The sequence below is a fragment of the Pongo abelii genome, chromosome 13 (assembly GCF_028885655.2).
Source record: "Pongo abelii isolate AG06213 chromosome 13, NHGRI_mPonAbe1-v2.0_pri, whole genome shotgun sequence".
NCBI classification, from domain to species: Eukaryota; Metazoa; Chordata; class Mammalia; order Primates; family Hominidae; genus Pongo; species Pongo abelii.
The window spans coordinates 114,679,132-114,699,388 of record NC_071998.2 but is presented as its reverse complement, the minus strand read 5'-3'; the positions used below and the strand labels follow the sequence as shown (position 1 = coordinate 114,699,388).

Genomic DNA, 20,257 nt, shown 5'->3' with positions numbered 1-20,257 from the left:
TGTCCTTGAAACGGGGCCCTTCAGGGTCCATCTTTAGTCTGGCTTTGCCCAGAGAGACAGCTCCACATCCTAAAATGAGATGGCCTGCCCAGCAGGCCACCGTTCCTCTCTGGCTCCCTGAAGGCTGGAGTTGGGAACTGGATCTGTTCAGTCTTCTCACCGCCAAAGAAACCACGTGCACTGGTGGCTGAGTGTTTCTTCTTGGGGAAGGAAAGAGGAATGACATTCACCAACATCCCTTAAGATTGTCAGAGGTATTAGCTGGGCATGGTGGCATGTGCCTGTAGTCCCAGCTAGTCGGGAGGCTGAGGCATGAGAATTGCATGAGCCCTGGGGAGTTGAAGGTTGCGGTGAGCTGAGATCATGACACTGCACACCACCCCGGGCCTCAGAGCGAGACCGTATCTCAAAAAATAAAATAAAAAAGATGGTCAGAGGTAGGTGGTAGCTTTCCCATTGAACAGACAGAAAAACTGAGGCTCAGAGAGACTTTCGTAACCTGCGCAAGGTTTCTCACGGCCAGAAAATGGTAGGATTGGCTGTCTGATGACAAAAGCCTGGTCCATTCTTCTCTACTATCGAGGCTTTTTGTTAAGACCTAATTATCCTCACGTGCGTCTCTGACTAGTGGGGACGATGGCTGTGGCAGTGAGCACAGTGAGGTTCACAGCTCCCCTCCTATTAAAAGCGGGCCATGGCCAGGCACAGTGGCTCACACCTGTAATCCCAGCACCTTGGGAGGCCGAGGCAGGCAGATCGCAAGGTCAGGAGATCAAGACCATCCTGGCTAACACAGTGAAACCCCGTCTCTACTAAAAAAAATACAAAAAATTAGCCAGGCGTGGTGGCAGGTGCCCTGTAGTCCCAGCTACTCAGGAGGCTGAGGCAGGAGAATGGCGTGAACCCGGGAGGCGGAGCTGGCAGTGAGCCGAGATCGCGTCACTGCACTCCAGCCTGGCCGACAGAGCAAGACTCCGTCTCAAAAAAAAGAAAAAAAAAAGCCAATGGCAGGCTCTGAAAGGCAGGGCTGTGGTCTGAGCCGCTGGGCCTCTCATGGTGGCACACTGTGTGCAGACTAAGGCCAAGGCAGGGAGTGACACACTGATCCCGGGGTGCATCTCTCTGCCAGGCAGCAGCTAGTCATTTGTTCCCTGCTGGGAGGTGGCAGTAGGGGCTGGGGCACTGGCCCTCACAGAGTTGCTGAGAGTATGGAGGGAGATAATTATAGGCATCTACCACCTGTTTAATCTTCACAGCCCAGATGTAGGGCTGTCTTCTGAGTCTTAAGGGTTAAGGGGCTTGCAGCTGGTTGTGGATCTGAGGTGCCCCTCCTGACCACCTGCATGCAGAGCCAAGTGCTTTCAACTGCACACCTTGTCTCCTAATGGGTGAGACACTGAACACCCTCCCGTCACATGAGGGTCTTGACTGGCTGCATCCTGGTTATTTGAAGTTCCACTGTACTAAGTAAGAAGGGTCCAAACTCAGCCACCAGGGCCCAGGGCTGCTACCCAGCTCACTTCTCTGGCCAGATCCATGCAAAATCTGCTCTTTTCAGGTAATTTTTGGTTTGTAAAAATTACTCGGTAGCCTGATAGACAATCTGGAGTGTTAGGGAAAAGAGACAAATTCATTCTGAATCCCATTACTTTCGTTCCACTACATATTAGCATTCCTGGAGATCCCTGCGCAGTCTGTATCCTGCTTGTCTTTTACAGAGCTGCAGCGTCCTGCAGTATATGCCAGCATGTGGACTTGCTCCGTGTGTCTCTGTAACCCCTACTGTCTGTGACTGCAGAGGATCTCATTGTGCGTATGCTCATGGTCTGCCTAACTATTGCCCTCACACTGGATCTTTAGATCCTTTCCAGGTTTTCATTAATATAAAAGATGCCAGGGTAAATATCCTTATTCTAGGCCAGGCACGGTGGCTCATGCTTGTATCCCAGTACTTTGGGAGGCCGAGGTGGGTGGATCACTTGAGGTCAGGAGTTCAACACTAGCCTGGCCAACATGGCAAAACTCCGTCTCTACTAAACATACAAAAATTAGCTGGGCGTGGTTGCACACGCTTATAATCTCAGCTACTCGGAAGCCTGAGGCAGGAGAATCACTTGAACCCGGGAGGCAGAGGTTGCAGTGAGCAGAGATCATGCCACTGCCCTCCAGCCTGGGCAACAGAGTGAGACTCTAACACAAAAGAAAAAAGAAACGGAATTATTGACAACTCCCATTAACTGGGAATGTGCTAAGCACTTTACATACACCATTTCATTGAATCCTCACAAGAAATATGTAGGGGGAGCTCCTATGAGATCTATTTTATAGAAATAGCTGAGACTTCAAGAGATTGTCATTGCCCTTGGTCACACAGCTAGTTAGTAGCAGACCTGAGCCTCAAACATGCCTCGTTAATACCAAAAGCCTTTACCCTTAACCAGTTGTAAGAAGATTTCTGCTCCATATTGCTAGATAACTTTCTGAAGAATTGTACCACCTTATACCCTCACCACAGAACTGGACTCCCGGACATCTGATTCTGAGGGACCCAGAGGAACATGTGACTGGCATTCAAACATGTGTCCAAATCCTTCTGGACAAGGAAAACTTCTGCAGGCCATGCTAGCTAGGTAGACAGTCTCTACCCCAAATGCCCGACCCTTGCTGCCTAGGAATTGGAGTGTCTGATCCTCTGAATTGCACTGCGTGACCCCAGCACCAAAGCCCCCAGAAGATTAAAATAAGATCAGAAGAAGCTGCCAGAAGCATTTAGTGAGAAAACCCCTCCCGAAGCCCAGGTCTCAGAACACTTTGCAAGGGACTCTGGACACTCACACACATGCTCTGGCAAAAGCTGGCGTGCCACTTGTGCACGTTCAACAGCTTCGCCCTCCTCGGGCCTGCGCTCAGCACAGCCTCGGCAGTTCAGTTGCTCCCAGCTGTGGATCACACAGGGGTAGAGCACTTTCCCTCCTACACAGCCCCACAGCTGCCCTGGGGGCGTGGGCCCATCATTTGGTTGGCTGGGCAGAGCTCTGGCATCCAACAGGCCTGAGTCAGCCTCCTGGCCCACCAGGCACCAGCCTGGAGGCTCTGGGCATGTCTCCTGGTCCTCCTTTCTTAACATGATGCCTATTAACATCTCCAGGAGTGTGGCTGGGGAAAAGGCCCACAGGAGGCACTGGCATCCTGAGTGAGCAGGGCGCGTGGCCTCCCTCCTGGCCTTATCTCAGCACTCCGACACCCCAACACCTCCCCCACGAACCGCCCACTCTCCTCCCTCCCACGCCCACAATCCCCTGCGCCTCTCCTGACCTGGTGGTGACTGGCCATGTAGTTTTCTCTTTATCTCACACGCGCGTGCGCGCACACACGCACACACACACACACACACACCAGGCACACCAGTAGTCTGTGAGCTCTTCCTCAGCTTTGGCTCTCCAACTCCTGGACCACATCCGAGCCCAGACCTCTGCTCTGAGATGTTTCCTGGGTGAATGAACAAAGGAATCTGAAGGCAGAGTGCGGCTTGCAGTCAAGCACCTGGGAGGCGGGGGAGGGGCGTCCGGTAACAACCACAAACAGGTAAAGAGCACCTACTGTGTGCCAGGTGTGATTAGGACGTGCGTATGAAGCTGCCAGTGCATCCCCGGCCCTCTAAGAGCCAGGAACTGTGCTCAGCCCCAGGAGCAAGTCTCCAAGATGCCAGCTGGGCCCTCGGCCCCAGGGGGTAGGGGCAGCTGTCTGGGCTCTACCCCCTGGCAGGCTGCCAGGGCCCACTCCCTGAGCAGCCAGCCGTCCAAACACACAAGCAGAAGGTCACAGACCCAATTAGCAGGGCTAGAGGCCTCTCACTCTCTCTCTTCTCTCTCTCTCTCTCTGTGACACATACATACACACACACACACACACACACACACACACACACACACACACACACAGTAGATTCTGGGCCCTGGAGACAAAACCAAGCCTAAAGCCAGCCATGGAACCTGAGCCTAAACTGGAAGTGCAGGAAGTGCCAAGGATACCTCACCTTGCCCGCCCAGGATCCCCCCAGGGATCTGCAGCAGCCCAGGAAGACACGGGACCCATTTGTCTGTTGCCGCTTCTGCCTGGCAACTCGGAGGGAACGACGTTTCCCAGGAGCTGTCACCACAGGGAGTTAAATGGAAACCAAGCCTTGGGGATGCTTTAGGAACAGGGGCCTCATCCTCAAGACATGACTGATTTCAGTCACCCCTGAAAGGCTTCGCCGTGCCACCCGAGCCCTCTGCCTCTTCCAGATGCCACATCGCCATTTCTCAAGTGCCTGTTTTGTGCCCAGCAATTTCACACATGTCATCTTGGGTAAACTCCCTGCTCCCCAAAAAATCTTCGCAGCCTGGGCATTCAGCCATGAGGGAGCCACGGCTGTAGCCAGTGGAATGATGTGCCCTCAGTCCAGGATGTGCACCTGGGCAGCCAGGTCCCACGGCCACTACTTTCTTGCCCCCACCACTGCTCCCACAGTTCCCAAAACTCAGTCTCCAGATCTGGGCTCCAGGATGCAGAGGCTGTCCTCAGGGTGAAGGGCAGGTGTTCTGCACAGTGCCTCTTCCCTGCAGAGGAAAGTGCCCCCAAGGCATTCCCAGCCCCATCTTCCCTCCACTGCAGAGCCTGAAGCCCACATCCTGTGCTGGGGCCACTGCCTATGTCAGTGTCCAGCCAGTGGCTGTGGAAGGGCTTCTTGGGGCATGGGTATGGACGTGTGAAATTGGCATTCATGATTTTTGTTGAAAGAAGGAAGGAGTGAACCTACAGACTGAGAAGTAATTAAATAAATGCCCGAATAAAGGCTGAAGAAGCCAAGGGCATAATCCAAGAGAGGGGGATGGGCAGCCAGGCATGCTCCCTGCTTGACTGCTGCCGCCCCAAGGCCTTGCACCACCCCCAGACTTGCACGTGATCTCTCATCCTTGCGCTGGCTCTAGGCCCTTAACGACCTGGTCCCTGCCAACCTCCAGCCTCTTGTCTTGAACTCCTCAGCCCGACATTGAGTTCCCTGTGCCTGCCCCACTCGGAGATGCCTCCAGGTCATCATGATACCTCTCCTATACTCAGGATTAAAAGTCCAGCTCCGGCCAGGCGCTTTGGGAGGCCGAGGCAGATGGATTGCCTAAGCTTAGGAGTTCAAGACCAGCCTAGGCAACGTGGTGAAACCCCATCTCTACTAAAATAAAAAATAAAAAAAAAATAGGCATGGTAGTACATGCCTATAGTCCCACGTACTCTGGAGGCTGAGGCAGGAGAATTGCTTGAACACATGAGGCGGAGGTTGCAGTGAGCCGAGACTGTGCCGCTGCACTCCAGCCTGGGCAACAGAGTGAGACCCCATCTCAAAAAAAAAAAAGTCCGGCTCCCACATCACCTCCCAAATGGAGCCTTGTCCAAGAGCCCTTGAGCCAGGCATGCCCCCACCACTGTCCTCTGGCAAAGCAAGTCCCCAATGGGGCGGGAAGGAACTGGTATCGCACACTCACCCATCTCCCCCACCTCCCCTAAACCAGTTCACTGGACAGGCAGAGCACGCTGGTGATCGTGACTTGTGGCAACAATAATTCTTATCGTCGTTGCTTTTAAGTAGATATTCACCTGCAACTGAGTATACAGATTCCTATGTACAGTAGCTTCCTCTGTCTCCAGTTCTTCCTCCCTGAGAACAGTCCTAGTCCTTATCCTGGGTCGCTCAGAGAACAGCTCGAGTCTAATTCCAGAGTTTCCTCTATGAGGCATGTGCCACTCTGTACCCCCAGAGACCCTGAAGTCTTGGTTCAGAGCCACCTTCTTTTTTTTTTTTTTTTTTTTTTTTTTTAAGATGAGGTCTAGCTGTGTTGCCCAGGCTGGCCTGGAACTCCTGGGCTGAAGCAGTCCTCCCACGTCAGCCTGTTGAGTAGCTGGAACTTCAGAGATTCCTGTGCTGTGGAATCTCTGGCAGGAGACGGAGCTTCCCAGATTATTCTGATGTGCTGAGATACATTCAGCTGAGGACCACTAACCATGCCTGGAAAGTTCTGGGAAGGCAGGGACTGCCTTACTCATCCTTGAACACCTAGGAAAGACCCCGCACAGGATACAGATGCCCAGAATCTACTTGTTGGCAGGTGAACGTGGCATGTGGACAGTAGTGGATTAGTCACTGTGTGCTCAGCACCATGCAAAGCCCTTTATGAATACTTGCATTTAAGTTTTCCCATAAGACTTTCAGGAGGGCTACAGAATCTCCATTTTACAGATAAGAAAATAAGGTTGCAAAGATGTGGAACCAGCCCAAAGGCCCATCAATCAGCAAGTGGATAAAGAAACTGTGGTATATCTATGATGGAATACTACTCAGTCATAAAAAGGAATGAATTAATGGCATTCACAGCAACCTGGATGGGATTGGAGACTCTTATTCTCAGTGAAGTAACTCAGGAATGGAAAACCAAACACCGTATGTTCTCACTCATAAGTGGGAACTAAGCTATGAGGATGCAAAGGCATAAGAATGATACAAGGGACTCTGGGGCCTCTGCAGGGAACGGGTAGGAAGGGGGTGAGGGATAAAAGATTACAAACTGGGTTCAGTGTATACTGCTCGGGTGATGGGTGCACCAAAATCTCACGAATCACAGCTAAAGAAATTACTCATGTATCCAAATATCACCTGTTCCCCAAAAACCTATGGAAATAGAAAATTAAACAAGAAAGTTAGGTTCAGGGAGATGAAGTGACTTTTCCAAGGTAGCCTAACTAGGAAGGGGAGGGTAGTGGACGGTTAGACAGACTGGCACCTACCGGCCAGGCAGGACCTGGCCTCACCCTGGGGCCTGTCCCTGCTCATCAGCACCTGCCCACCGGAGCCACGTGACAGATGGACACAGCCTAGCCAAGACATTTACAAAGTGAGGATCCTTTGTGCCTGAGTGAAGTGATCCTTTCAAAAATGATCGCCAGCTCCCCTTCACCACCTCCGGAGACCAAGTCCTGGCTGATTTTTCCCCATCTTTATCTCAAGTACATTTAAATGTCAATTAAATTTGAAATATCTACATTTGTCAGCATTTCATTTTGGGCCAGCGTGACGTGCTGCTGATTTGTCCACGCGATGTGACACATGAAAAAAACTCCCGAGATGCAGATCTTCCTCATTAAAAAATAAGCCGGTGCGATCCCGGCGCGGCAGAGAGCATGGAGCACGTCCCCGCTTCCTGACGCCATGTCTCTGACATGGTATTTAAAAAGGAACAGCCTCGCCTGTCACCACTGTCACACGCGCGCGCTAACTGGCGACACGTTAAACCAAACATTAGAAGGGGTTCGGGAAGTCATCTGCATGGGAACTCCACGCGGAGACGAGGTGGGCAGAGGCGGGAGCAGCCGTGGGGGATGATGGGGTCTGATCCATGACGGACGGCCAACCTTTCTTCTGCGCCAAGACTCTGGCAGCCCTCGCTGGGCAGCCAAGTTTGCCGCAACCTGCCTTTTCACAGACAGCTCTTTGTGTGTAATAAAATCCAGGCAAGTGGTGGGTGGCAGACTGCAGGGGAGTAGCTGAATTGGGTTAATGAGGGAAAAGGTGCTTTTTTTTTTTTTTTTTTCCATATTCTGCCTTAAGCTAATAAAAAATTTAAGTCTGGACGTTTTCGATGGTTCATCCTTTATCTCTGACAAATATCTGACTGTATGTTTCATGGGAGAACATGGGCAGCTGAATTTAAGTAAGTTTATTTTGAAACCTCACCTTTCATTAAAAGTAAAAGAGGAGAAACACCCTATCTCTTATTTCGTTGTTTCCAACCCAGGAAACTGAAGAGGCAAGATCCCGTAGTGGTTGAAAGTTGGCAAATCCACATTCAGTTCCTAGCTCTACCTTTAGCTGCTGTGTGACCCCGGGCAAGTGACTCCCCCATCTGAGCCTTGGCTACTTTGTCTGCAAAATGGGGTTGCAATAAAGAATTCATGAGAAATTGTATGGATAGCATTTTGCCCAAGGCTTGTAAGTACTGCTAGTGTTATCACCATCCATGTGGCCTGGACTTGACAAAGCTCTGATCTGACCACATCAGACGACAAACTTCTCAGCTGGATGTACCCTGCCACTTTCAAGAGACGGGTGGTATATTCTGGAGACAGCTAGGCCTCCTGTGGAAACGACTGCCCAACCAGCCTGGCCCGGCCAGTACATCCAACTGGAGAAGGAAAGTGGCTCCTGAACTGGAAACTGCGGTTCCCTCTCTTCCCCCGCCCACCACAGTCACGCCAGTGTGGGAGCCCCCAGCCCCCTCCACCATCACAGCAGTGTGGGCGGCGCTGGATCGTGACAGTGGCCTGAACTGCGGCAGCCGGATTTAATGAAGCCAGGGCACAGCCCAGCACAGAGGCTCCTCGCTCCTGGGTAAAGCTGGAAATTCCTGGCAGGTTGAGTGGCGTTGCACCAACGTGTCAAGCTGTGATCTGTGCTCTCTTGTCAGAGCCAGAGGTGGGGGCCCGTGCTTGGATAGGTGTCGGAAAGGCAACCAAGGTGGACGTGAGGGCGACTGGAGAGCCTCCCTCCATTTGGCCCGAGCCGGGGCTGGTGTCCCCTCGTGTGCATCTACTCCGAGCCCCACTCACAGGAGAGGGTGAGGCCCCTGGGGGTGGACCATCCGGGCTGCAGTCCCCGTTCTCCACTTCTTGGCCACATGGTCACCTCTTCACCAGTGATGCCCCAGTGCACAGCTAGCCTGAGTCTGCTCACACCACGCAGGCTCAAAGCGCCTCTTGGTTGGGTGCACAGATGGACAGATGGATGGGTGGACTCACGAAGCCCTCATCCTCTAGAAAATCAGTATGGCGACACCTTCTTGTGAGGCGCTTGTGAGAGGTAGAAATGGCCTCTATGAACGTGGTGCCTGCTTGTTGATATCGTTTTAAACACTTTCTGCCTGCCCCTACCTACCTGACACCCTCACCTTCAAACGTCGTCCCATTCTTCACGTCTTAGCATCTCAGAACAGATGGGAGCCCAGAGGGGGGAGCACTTTTGTACCACAGCTACAGTCTGGAGAAAGGGGACAGTGTGGTGCAGCTCCAGGAAGATGGTAAAGTGGGGGTTCCCCCAGCAGGCTGGCTTTCATTCATTCACAAACTTCCACAGCATTCATGCTGTACCCCAGCTGGGGAGAAAGAGAAGAACAAGGCAGGCCCTGCCCTTGAGGAACTTGACTCAGAAACAGAGTGGCAAGAGGTTAAATGGTATCTATGAAGTGCTAAGAGGCACGGCCAGAGAGCTCTCCTAGCCTCCAGTGGGCTTCATAGAAGTCCCGCTGAGCTGAGTCTTCAAGACCGAAGAGCAGTCAGTGCTCCAAGCAAAGGTGACAGGGAGGGGGAATAGCCAGGGCCCGGTGCGGTCAGAGATGGTAAGCATGGCCGCAGGAGAGGCCCACAGAGGTAGGCAAAGCCAACACACAGCATGGAGACTGCCCTGCTCGGAGCTCGGCACAGCCGCTCAGCAGTGCATCCCATGAGCTCCCCAGAGTGCGGCAGAAGCCCACGGCCTGTGCACCCTCCGCCCCTTGCCTGCTCAGGAGAGCAGTCAGTTCTGCAGAGTGAGAGTGGGCTCTCCCTCACTTTGAAACGAGTCCCTGCAAATGTCTGAACATTATTATTCCTAACCCTTTGCTCCACAGATTTCCTTACTCACCATACCACCAGCTGCAACAAGATCACAATTCAGAATGGCAGACTTATAGGTTTTAGCAGGACAGTGACAAGTGTGGGTTTGTGATTGAAAGAGCCTCTGGTGGCTGTATGGAGGGTAGCCTTTCTGCTCTGTCGTCTTTGCTGTGGAAGTGGCAGGAGTCAGGTGGTGCCCTGGCCCCGAGACTCCTGCAAGTCAGGTCTTCCTGGCCTCTCCACTGAGGCGGGAAAATGCCCCCTGGACCAGAGCCCTCTCGAGTCCAGGAAGGGCTGAGGTGTGTCTTGCCCCTGACAGCCAGCAAGGCAGCCTGGGAGCAGAGAAGAGCCCAGCACTGCAACTCGCCGCCTCCTGTTGTGTAACCCTGGGCTACTGACTTCCCCTCTTGAGCCTCAACCTCCACTGCAGTTCGAGGACAAAACTCTTTGCCCGGCCAGCCTCTGGGAGGAAGTGAGGGTTCTGATGTGAAAGTGCTGGGATGGGCACCAGTCCTGGCGGATTGCAGCAAAGCGCAAGCACAGGCCACTCTCCCCGTCCCCCTGCGCAGCCACTGTCTCTCACTCACCCTCCAGCTGTGGTTCTCATGTCCTTTTTTTGGACACATTGCCCTTTCCTGAAATAAAACCTCAAAAGAATTCTAGCATACAGAGCAGAGAAGGGAGACGGCTTTGGCTGGGGGGTGAGGGGAGAGGAGGTAGCCCATGCCAGCCCCCATACCCCACATTCTCCCCAGACTTCACTTGCCTCAGAGCAAGCCAGCCCACAGAATGGGGCAGGGGTGCGGAACACCCCTGGGTCTGCTCACACCAAGCAGGCTCAAAGTGCCCCTTGGTGGGGTGCACAGAGACACCTACTCCCCAGCACAAGGGCTGGGATTTGAACCCAGGTCTGCCTGGTCCAGCTCGCCCCTGCTGAGCACATGGCTTCTGGTGGGCCCTGGTCAGTATATAATTCATGGGAGCCGGGCGTGGAGTTTCTCCAGGCTGTGTATGTGTTGGTGTTTATAGAGGTAGAGCTCACAGGTGGCTGACAAGGGAGATGCATTTTTTATAACAATGAATATTTAATTTCCACATCACAGATGAAAAAGACTCTCTGAAGAGGCATCTGAGGGAAACTCCAGAGAGCAGCCGCTAATCAGAAAAGGGCCTTCTCGCGAGAGCTCTTCCGCACGGCTCACTTTTTTCTTTAACTTTTTTATTTTTTATTTCTTCCTGATTATTGGAGTAGATATGCTCATTGTAGAAAATGTATAAGACACAGAAAAATAAAAAGAAGCAGGGGGGAAAGAAATCACCCATGATTCCACTGGCCGTTATTGACGTTTAGCCATGAACCTTTCCAGTCTTTTTTCTATGAATTTTTCCATAAGCAGATGACAGCGAATGCGGTGTGATTGCAGTTCTGCATCTTGATCTTTAAATTTGTCTTCATAAACATTTGTTTCATGGGAGGACAAGATTCAGCCACTGCACCAGCTAGTTGTTGCTGACAGTGTAGGTTGTTCCATGTTTTTATATTATAAACAGCAATGATGACCATCTTCCGGTGTGATTCTTTGCCAACTTTGAGGGTTAACCAAATGGAAGTGGAATTACTAGGTCCTACGTGATGGATCATAAGTTTAAGGCTCTGGACACATGGCAAATTTAGTTTCTTTTCTATCTGGAACGAGCTTCCTCTCCTGGGAGCCCCCACCCCAGGCTGGCACAGGGAGGCAGGGCCAGGCATGGAGCCCAGAGGCCTGTTTCCCACCTGCACGTGAAGTTCTGAGGGCGCCCCTAACTGCCTGTTCTCTTCTCTTTTGTCTTCCTCTGCCCCAGCCTGGTAAAGCCCTTGCGACACTATGCGGTCTTCCTCTCCGAAGACTCCTCTGACGATGAATGCCAGCGGGAAGAGGGCCCGAGCTCTGGCTTCACCGAGAGCTTTTTCTTCTCCGCTCCCTTTGAATGGTCTCTCCTTCCTTCTTCCATTTCCCTGAGCTCAGCTTGGTGACTCTGCGGGGCTGCATGGGGAAAGCGGGGGGCTGGTGCTGCTTGCCTTTGTGTCGGGGGGAGGGTGTCTGGAGCTGCTGCCTGCCGGTGCCCCAGTGCCAACATACAGGGTGGACGCCACCTCCGTGTGCCATCTCTCAGGGCATCCGTTCTGCCAGCTCCAAAGGGGCTGTGACAATAGAGTAAGGTGACAGGGTGATACGCAAGCATTGGTCCCCTTAGAGATGAAATGTGCTTGACTGCTAGTGGAACTGGTGACTCCAATTAGCCTGGTTGTTGATCTCCAAGTCCTTCTTTATCTCAGCACATCTTGGAAGGCCATGGAGATGGGAGTCAGAGTTTAAGTTAAAAAAGAAGACGTTCCCCCTATGAAATGTGCATATTAAATGCCAGCCTATCCAAGTGTTCTATCTGCCTGACTTTTTAAGGATAATTTAATCATTATTATTTATAGCCTAAGCCTCATACCAATTACAAGTAGCGATTTTTAAAAGTTTCACCCACCATCCAGCCACCCCTAAAATTAAGCTGCTGTCACCCTCCTTTCTTTACCCGTTCTTGCCCCTCTACCCACAAGTGTTTCAGAGCTGGATTGAGCAGAGGGACAGCTTTTGTCTGTTTGCCCTTGTTAACACGGTTGTGTGTTTTTAATGGGAGCCTTTAAGGGAACGGAAACTGCCCTTTGCGGGATGCCCGCGGTGCCCACAGCAACCTTCCAGGGGACACGTTAATCGTTTTGGTCATTGCACAGAAGAGGACATGGCTTTCCCTCCCTCTCCCTCATGTCCACTGCACCCTCTCCCTGTTCCCAAACCCCAGCATCAGGTCCCTCCCCTGGGGGTGGCCTGTGGGTTCCTCTGGGGACCTTATAAATCCCAGGCTGCTCGGCCCCCTGTCATCGACCCCACGGGGTCAGAGGGTCCTGACCCTTTCCTGCCACCAGGTCACTGGGGACCCAGACAAGTCACTCCCCTCCCAGTGTCCTCACTTAGAAAGTAGTGGCCTTGCCGAGCGCAGTGGCTAACACCTGTAATCCCAGCACTTTGGGAGGCCGAAGCGGGTGGATCACTTGAAGCCAGGAGTTCGAGACCAGCCTGGCCAACATGGTGAAACCCTGTCACTACTTAAAAATACAAAAATGAGCTGGGCATGGTGGCTCACACCTGTAATCCCAGCTACTCAGGAGGCTGAGGCACGAGAATCACTTGAACTCAGGAGGCGGAGGTTGCAGTGAGCCGAGATCACACTGCTGTACTCCAATCTGGGTGACAGAACGAGACTCTGCCTTAAAAAAAAAAAAAAGAAAGTAGTGGCCTAAGCTGGTGTCATCCAAGCATCACACGTCACTTTTGCTGTATATCAAATCTTTGTTTCGATTTTTTTTTCAAAAGATTTAAAAATTAGCCTTCTCCTAAGCAATAATATCTATGATATCATAGGCTTAATGTATTGCTTATTATTTCTGTTGCTAATTAGAACAAAAATAGAACCTTTAGCATAAGAAATGTTCATCTATGTGTCAACTTAAAACACCTTTTAGGAAAAGGCACCCTGCTCCCAGCCAGGAGTCCACCAAGTCATGTCCAAGGCCCAGCTCCATCATATCGTCTCTGAACTAACCGATGCCTTAATTATTTAAATAATGGCGACGGCTCGCTTCCTTAGCCCATGACCTCAGAAGTCAGTACAGGCCTTTATGTGTGTGTTTGAAAAGAAACTGGCCCATCCTAACTCAAAATGGGCTCAAAAGAACACTATTTCCTTAAGTTCCAGAAGCACACTGACTGACTTTAACCCTTTCACTGTGCTCATCTTGATTAAAGGGTCTCTAATTCCTCGGTCAGGGTGAGTGAGGGATGTTTGAAGCCTCTCAAGCTTGGCTTCCATTTCCACCTCTTGCGAGTGCTGTTTGACATAGGTGAGTTATTTAACATCTCTGAGCTTCATTCCTCATCCATAAAGTGGGGGTGTAAGTCCGACTTCCTGGCCTGCTTGCATTGCTTCAGTGAGAGAGTACATGATGGAGTCCCTGCCCATCACTGGGACTGTTTGATGAGCCCTCCCATATGTCCCCCACTCTGGTGCCTTCACTGTGATCCTACCCTTGACCGCCAGGTGGTGCCCTTCCTCCACTTTACCAGTGTCACGGGCACCATCTCCGCCTGACGTAGGGCCACCACCAGCCCCAGACTTGGGGTTAGAAGAGGCGAGATGTGGCCAGGCGCGGTGGCTCACACCTGTAATCTCAGCACTTTGGGAGTCTGAGGCGGGCGGATCATGAGGTCAGGAGTTCGAGACCAGCCTGGCCAACATAGTGAAACCCTGTCTCTACTAAAAATACAAAAAATTAGCCGGGCGTGGTGGCGGGCGCCTGTAATTCCAGCTACTCAGGAGGCTAAGGCAAGAGAATTGCTTGAACTTGGGAGGCGGAGGTTGCAGTGAGCCCAGATTGTGCCATTGCACTCCAGCCTGGGAGACGAGAGTGAAACTCCATCTCAAAAATAAAATAAAAAATAAAAAAGGCGAGATGCAGTTCCCACTGGGGCTCCACTAGAGGTCAGGGTTGACCCAGGCGCTGCCTCTCCATCCACACAGTGGTGCCCTGGGACTCAGGACCAAGGGAAGGGAAGGCAAGGCAAGTGGAACCCTTTGTTACCTATACTTGGATTTTTGTTTTGTTTTTTGCTTTTTTGTTTTGTTTTGAGACAGGGTCTCGCTCTGTCGCTCAGGCTGGAGTGCAGTGTTGTGATCTTGGCTCGCTGCAACCTCCACCTCCCAGGTTCAAGCAATTCCCATGCCTCAGCCACCCGAGTAGCTGAGACTACAGGCACGCACCACCACACCCCGCAAATTTTTGTGTTTTTAGTAGAGACACGGTTTCACCATGTTGGCCAGGCTGGTCTCGAACTCCTGAACTCAAGTGACCCACCCGCCTCGGCCTCTCAAAGTGCTGGGATTACAGGCGTGAGCCACCGTGCCCAGCCAATGACTGCAAGGTTTTGATGTGTAAAAGTATAGAAAGCTGTTAGCAGAAGAGCCTGTGTGACAGCCGTGCTCACTGGTAGGCGATGGATGCTGTAACCAACCTCTGCGTGTCTGCTGTGTGCCGGGCACCGCATTTGCTCATGTAACCACCACCACCACCTGAGCGCCTGAGGCTCAGAGAGTTAAGTGACCTGCCAAAGGTCCCACAGCAAGAAATAGCATGACCAGAGGTGGAACCAAGGTTAGCAGGGCAAGCTTAAGCCCAGACAGTTCCCCTGGAGAGTTTCCCCAGCCCAGTTCCCCATGAGCTGTTCACAGAACCCGACTGTGGCTGTGCCTAGGCCACCAAACAAACAGCAGAGCAGGGCGGGAGCAAGAGGAGCATGACTGCCGGCCTGTGAGCCCCCTTCCAGTCCTGTCTGTTCCTCACACCTTGTCTGAATGGCTCACAAGCCCACTAGCCAGTTTTATGAAAGGACCTGTAGTTTGGGGGGCACTAAATGGGTCCCTTCAGTGCAAGTGAGAGCCAAAGCGAGTTGCCCCAGTTCACAGCCCCAGGCCCATCGGCATGCCCAGCTTGCACCCTCGCAGCCTTCCAGACTCCTGCCCTCACGGAGACCCCGGGACACTCTCCTGTCCCGAAGGCTCCTGCCTGCACCCCTCAAGCCCTCAGTGTGCTTGGGCTGGAGGCCGCTTGCTCCTCCCGTGAAGCCCTGGGTGGGAGAGTGCAGCCTGCTCTGTCCCCCGCAGGCCGCAGCCGTATCGGACACTCAGGGAGTCAGACAGTGCGGAAGGCGACGAGGCAGAGAGTCCAGAGCAGCAAGTGCGGAAGCCCACAGGCCCTGTCCCAGCTCCCCCTGACCGGGCTGCCAGCATCGACCTTCTGGAAGATGTCTTCAGCAACCTGGACATGGAGGCCGCACTGCAGCCACTGGGCCAGGCCAAGAGCTTGGAGGACCTTCGTGCCCCCAAAGACCTGAGGGAGCAGCCAGGGACCTTTGACTATCAGGTATGGCATGGGCAAGGGAGGGTATCTGCCGGGGGCCGGCACTGTCTGCACACGAGGTGGGACCCCCATGTGACAGTGGAAGACACTAAGGAAGAAACAGTGACTTTCCAAGGCCCTCAGCCAATGCTCAGGGTCAGTGTGACTGTAAACACCTCCCAGGGTGCCGGGGCCCACACCACCCTAACAGTGACGGTAGGAGAAGATGCTAGAGCCCGATGGAAACTTGCCTCACTCTGTGTGTGCATCAGACATGGGGTGGGGCGGGTGCTGCCAGCCACTCTCCTCGCACCCCCAGGGAGGGCTGCAGCCCCTGCTGGAACTGGGATTGCGTCCATCCCTGCCAGGGCTCCTTGACAGAGCCTGTGGATGAAAGTTCTTGGTTCTGCATTAGGAATGCAAATCAGTGTGTAATTCCCATTGTGACGTCCAATCCATCACATCCCCTCTCGGTGCCTCAGTTTCCTCACCTGCAAGTGGAGGCTTCTGACTTTGCATCACTGGGTCACACTGTGGGGTTCACAGAGCTCCAGTCATTCATGAATGTTCCCTGCTGGGAACAAGGACCTGGGCCAGGAGAAAGGGACTGGCGCCTAGGCCGTGTGGCTTGCAAGTGGCAGAGCCAGGACTCCAACTTGGCCTCCTCCTTTCTCCCCAGCCAGGGTGCCTTCTACCAGGCCCTGAGTCTCACTTGCCCTCCTGGGCTTACAGGTGATTGCGGGTGCCTGCGATCTAAAAAGTAAAAAGGGCCAGCTGGTAGCTGGAGTCACTTTCCTGAAACTCCTTGGCAACCACCACTGGCGTAAAGGGACGAGAGCTTTCTCTTGAGTTCCCGGAGCACAGGCTTGGAGTCCCAGCACACCTGGGTCCTCTGCTGGTAACCTGGGGGAGCCCCCAGCTGTTCCAAGTCCGAGGAGCTGATCAGCCACACACTTAGTCCCAGCACACATTCAGCACGCAGGAGTGGTGTGGGAACGGGCACACGTATGTCCCAACTCAGCCTGTGGTCACTGCCGCCCTCCTTCCCTCCCAACAGAGGCTGGACCTGGGCGGGAGTGAGAGGAGCCGTGGGGTGACAGTGGCCTTGAAGCTCACCCACCCATACAACAAGCTCTGGAGTCTGGGCCAGGACGACATGGCCATCCCCAGCAAGCCCCCAGCTGCCTCCCCTGAGAAGCCCTCGGCCCTGCTCGGGAACTCCCTGGCCCTGCCTCGAAGGCCCCAGAATCGGGACAGCATCCTGAACCCCAGTGACAAGGAGGAGGTGCCCACCCCTACTCTGGGCAGCATCACCATCCCCCGGCCCCAAGGCAGGAAGACCCCAGAGCTGGGCATCGTGCCTCCACCGCCCATTCCCCGCCCGGCCAAGCTCCAGGCTGCCGGCGCCGCACTTGGTGACTTCTCAGAGCGGCTGCAGACGGATCGGGACAGGCGAGCTGCCCTGAGTCCAGGGCTCCTCCCTGGTGTTGTCCCCCAAGGCCCCACTGAACTGCTCCAGCCGCTCAGCCCCGGCCCCGGGGCTGCAGGCACGAGCAGTGATGCCCTGCTCGCCCTCCTGGACCCACTCAGCACAGCCTGGTCAGGCAGCACCCTCCCGCCACACCCCGCCACCCCGAATGTAGCCACCCCATTCACCCCCCAATTCTGCTTCCCCCCTGCGGGGACACCGGCCCCATTCCCACAGCCACCACTCAACCCCTTTGTCCCATCCATGCCAGCAGCCCCGCCCACCCTGCCTCTGGTCTCCACAGCAGCCGGGCCTTTCGGGGCCCCTCCAGCTTCCCTGGGGCCGGCTTTTGCGTCCGGCCTCTTGCTGTCCAGTGCTGGCTTCTGTGTCCCTCACAGGTCTCAGCCCAACCTCTCCGCCCTCTCCATGCCCAACCTCTTTGGCCAGATGCCCATGGGCACCCACACGAGCCCCCTACAGCCGCTGGGTCCCCCAGCAGTTGCCCCATCGAGGATCCGAACGTTGCCCCTGGCCCGCTCAAGTGCCAGGGCTGCTGAGGCCAAGCAGGGGCTGGCCCTGAGGCCTGGAGACCCCCCGCTTCTGCCTCCCAGGCCCCCCCAAGGCCTGGAGCCAACACTGCAGCCCTCTGCTCCTCAACAGGCCAGAGACCCCTTTGAGGATTTGTTACAGAAAACCAAGCAAGACGTGAGCCCGAGTCCGGCCCTGGCCCCGGCCCCGGCCCCAGCCCCAGACTCAGTGGAGCAGCTCAGGAAACAGTGGGAGACCTTTGAGTGAGCCGGGCCCTGAGGGTGGGGGAATGCACCGAGGCCCGAGAGTCCGTCCACTGCTGCGGTTCCGAGGCTCCCCCGCCACTCTCTCTCTGCCCAGGTTCTGCTGGTGGGAAGGGATGGGACCCCTCTCTGCTGCCCCCCTCCTCCCCTCCACACTGCCCATCTCTGAGGTCTGGCCCTGGGGAATGGCACCAGTTCCAGCCTGAGAATCAACCCAGTTCCTGAGTGCCCATCCCACCCCGCGGTTGCCCCTCCTCGGCACCTTTGATTGGGTTTTGCACTAAAGAGGTCAGCTGGGCCAATGATTGCTCCAGACCAAGTCCTACCCACCTTCCCCCCTGGAAGTGTCCCTAGAGGCTCCAAAGGCCTCTCCTCCGAGCCCAGCTCTCCTGTCTCCTCCACAGCCGGGCCCTGCACGCCCACCTCCTCAGACACAGGTGACAGGGTTACCCTCCAGTTTGAGCTCATCTGCATGAGACACAGGCGGCTTGGGGTTGAAGTTAGTTAGTTAGGACTCCTCCTGGGCTGGAGGATTTACCTGGTGGGCCACTTCCAGACTGTTTCTAGCAATATAGACACACATTCTTTCCTGTGTCTTCACCCCAAAACTTCGGTTGATTCTGACCTGGGAGGATCTGGGGACCAGGGGGTCTTGGGTTGCCTTGTGATACACAGCCCCAGCCACCCTGCACGGGGGCTGCGACCACCAGCAACTTTGATTTACAGAAGGAAAATGGAAACCCCCATCTGAGTATTTGGGAGGAGCCCCCAGCCCTCGTCCAGCTCTGGCACGCTGATACCTCCAGGTTCTCCTCTGTCAAAGCTGGGCCTCAGCCTCAGCCTCTTGTCAGCTGGAGCTTTGTGGGCAAAGCTGAGAAACTGCGACCCAGATTTCAACTCGAAGGTCAAGCTGAATGCCTCAGACTGATGTGGAAGGCAGCTGGCCTTCCTGGGTTGGAACGAGGCAGTGGCCCTGAGCCCCTTCTCCAGGGCCGGGTAGAAAGGACAAACTTGGTCTCTGCCTCGGGGAAGCAGAAGGAGGGCTAGAAGCCAGTTCCTCCCCACCAGCACAGAAACCTCCTGAGGCCAACGTCACCAAAGTTAGATTGAATGTTTTATTATCTTTTTCCTTTTTACCTTATTGATTTGATGAATCTTGAAATGGATTCATTTCCATAAACCAAGTATGGCCCGACCATTTAAGAAAACAACCATCTGAGACACGCAGGAAATTGTGAGCATTTCGACCCGAGCTCTCATTTCCTATTTGTGAAGGGTCAGATACAGTCTACCCAGGGGTGTTTGAGGGGGATGGGGGGGGTCTCGAGATGTCACCCAGGGAGCCCCCTGTGTCTGAGAGGCTGCCACTGCTGCACATAGTGAGGCTTGGCGGCTGTCCTGGCGCATGGCTCTTCCTGGGTCAACCGTGACCTGTCTGGCTCAGGAATGGGCTCTGGCTGCTGGGGGAGCCGTGTCACTCCTGGGCCATGGGGACACCTCCCGGGCACTTAGGTGTTTCAGCATAGATTCCAGTCTCACTCCTTGGGCAGACCCCCAGGCCCCATCCGGGATAGGGCAGATAGGTGCTGGTGGCCCCAGGGAAGGAGGGTGTGTACCCCAAGGCCCCCTGGCTGTGCTGGGGGGCTGGGGTGAGTGCTCCATGTTCACATGAGCACTGCTGCCTCTTCACTTTTGGGACTTCACAAACCCAAGGATGAACTTTGTGTGCATTCAATAAAATTATCTTGGGGAAGAGGCTGGCATCCCCGTGTCCTTGAAGCTTTTGGGGAGGGGAGGCCCCGCACGCGCCCGGAGCCATCCTCACCACCTGCTCCTGTAGAGGCGGGGGCCAGGCGTGGAGCAGTTAGGGAAGGAGTCAACTCCCCGCACCCTCCCAAGCCGGTGCCCACTCAGGGCTCTAAGCCAGCTCATGCTCTGCCCCTCACAGCCTAGGCACGGGGTTGGGCTGGCAACAGGCCTGCTCAGCCCTGCTGGGGCCATGGGGCAGACTGCAGGCCACCAACGATGTTGAGGGCACCCAGGAGCCAGGAAAGAGTTCAAGAGGACACCTGGCAAGTCACCCCCACAAGTCTCTCATTAGCAAGAACAGAGCCTGGGAATCTGCCTCTGTTGGATGCTGGTGTTTGGAGCGGGGGGAATGCAGACCAATCGACCACCCATAGTGAGCGTGGAATATGCCCAGTCACACCACCCACCCCCTCCGACTCGCCCGTCACCTGACCATGGCCCCCCTTGCAGGACTGACAGGCCTAAAAATGACAGGCATCCGGGCCAGGCCGGGCGCGGTGGCTCACACCCATCATCCCACACCTG

General features: G+C 54.4%; 1 protein-coding gene across 14 annotated transcripts in view; it reads left to right on the top strand.

The window, feature by feature from the left end:
• Positions 1-19,676, top strand: part of DENND1A (DENN domain containing 1A) — a 543,986-nt gene extending 524,310 nt beyond the window's left edge. For 6 of the 14 annotated variants that reach the window (XM_063714418.1, XM_063714419.1, XM_054520578.2 and 3 more), the window contains 3 exons: positions 11,524-11,652; positions 15,430-15,688; positions 16,722-19,676. In XM_063714418.1, the coding sequence (XP_063570488.1) occupies positions 11,524-11,652; positions 15,430-15,688; positions 16,722-17,927 (1,594 nt within the window). In that variant the 3' untranslated portion in view covers positions 17,928-19,676. Of the gene's footprint in view, positions 1-10,781; positions 11,241-11,523; positions 11,653-15,429; positions 15,689-16,721 lie in introns of those variants that run through there. The other 8 variants (XM_063714416.1, XM_063714417.1, XM_063714415.1 and 5 more) reach the window with 2 other exon arrangements.
• The last annotated feature ends 581 nt before the right edge of the window (positions 19,677-20,257 follow it).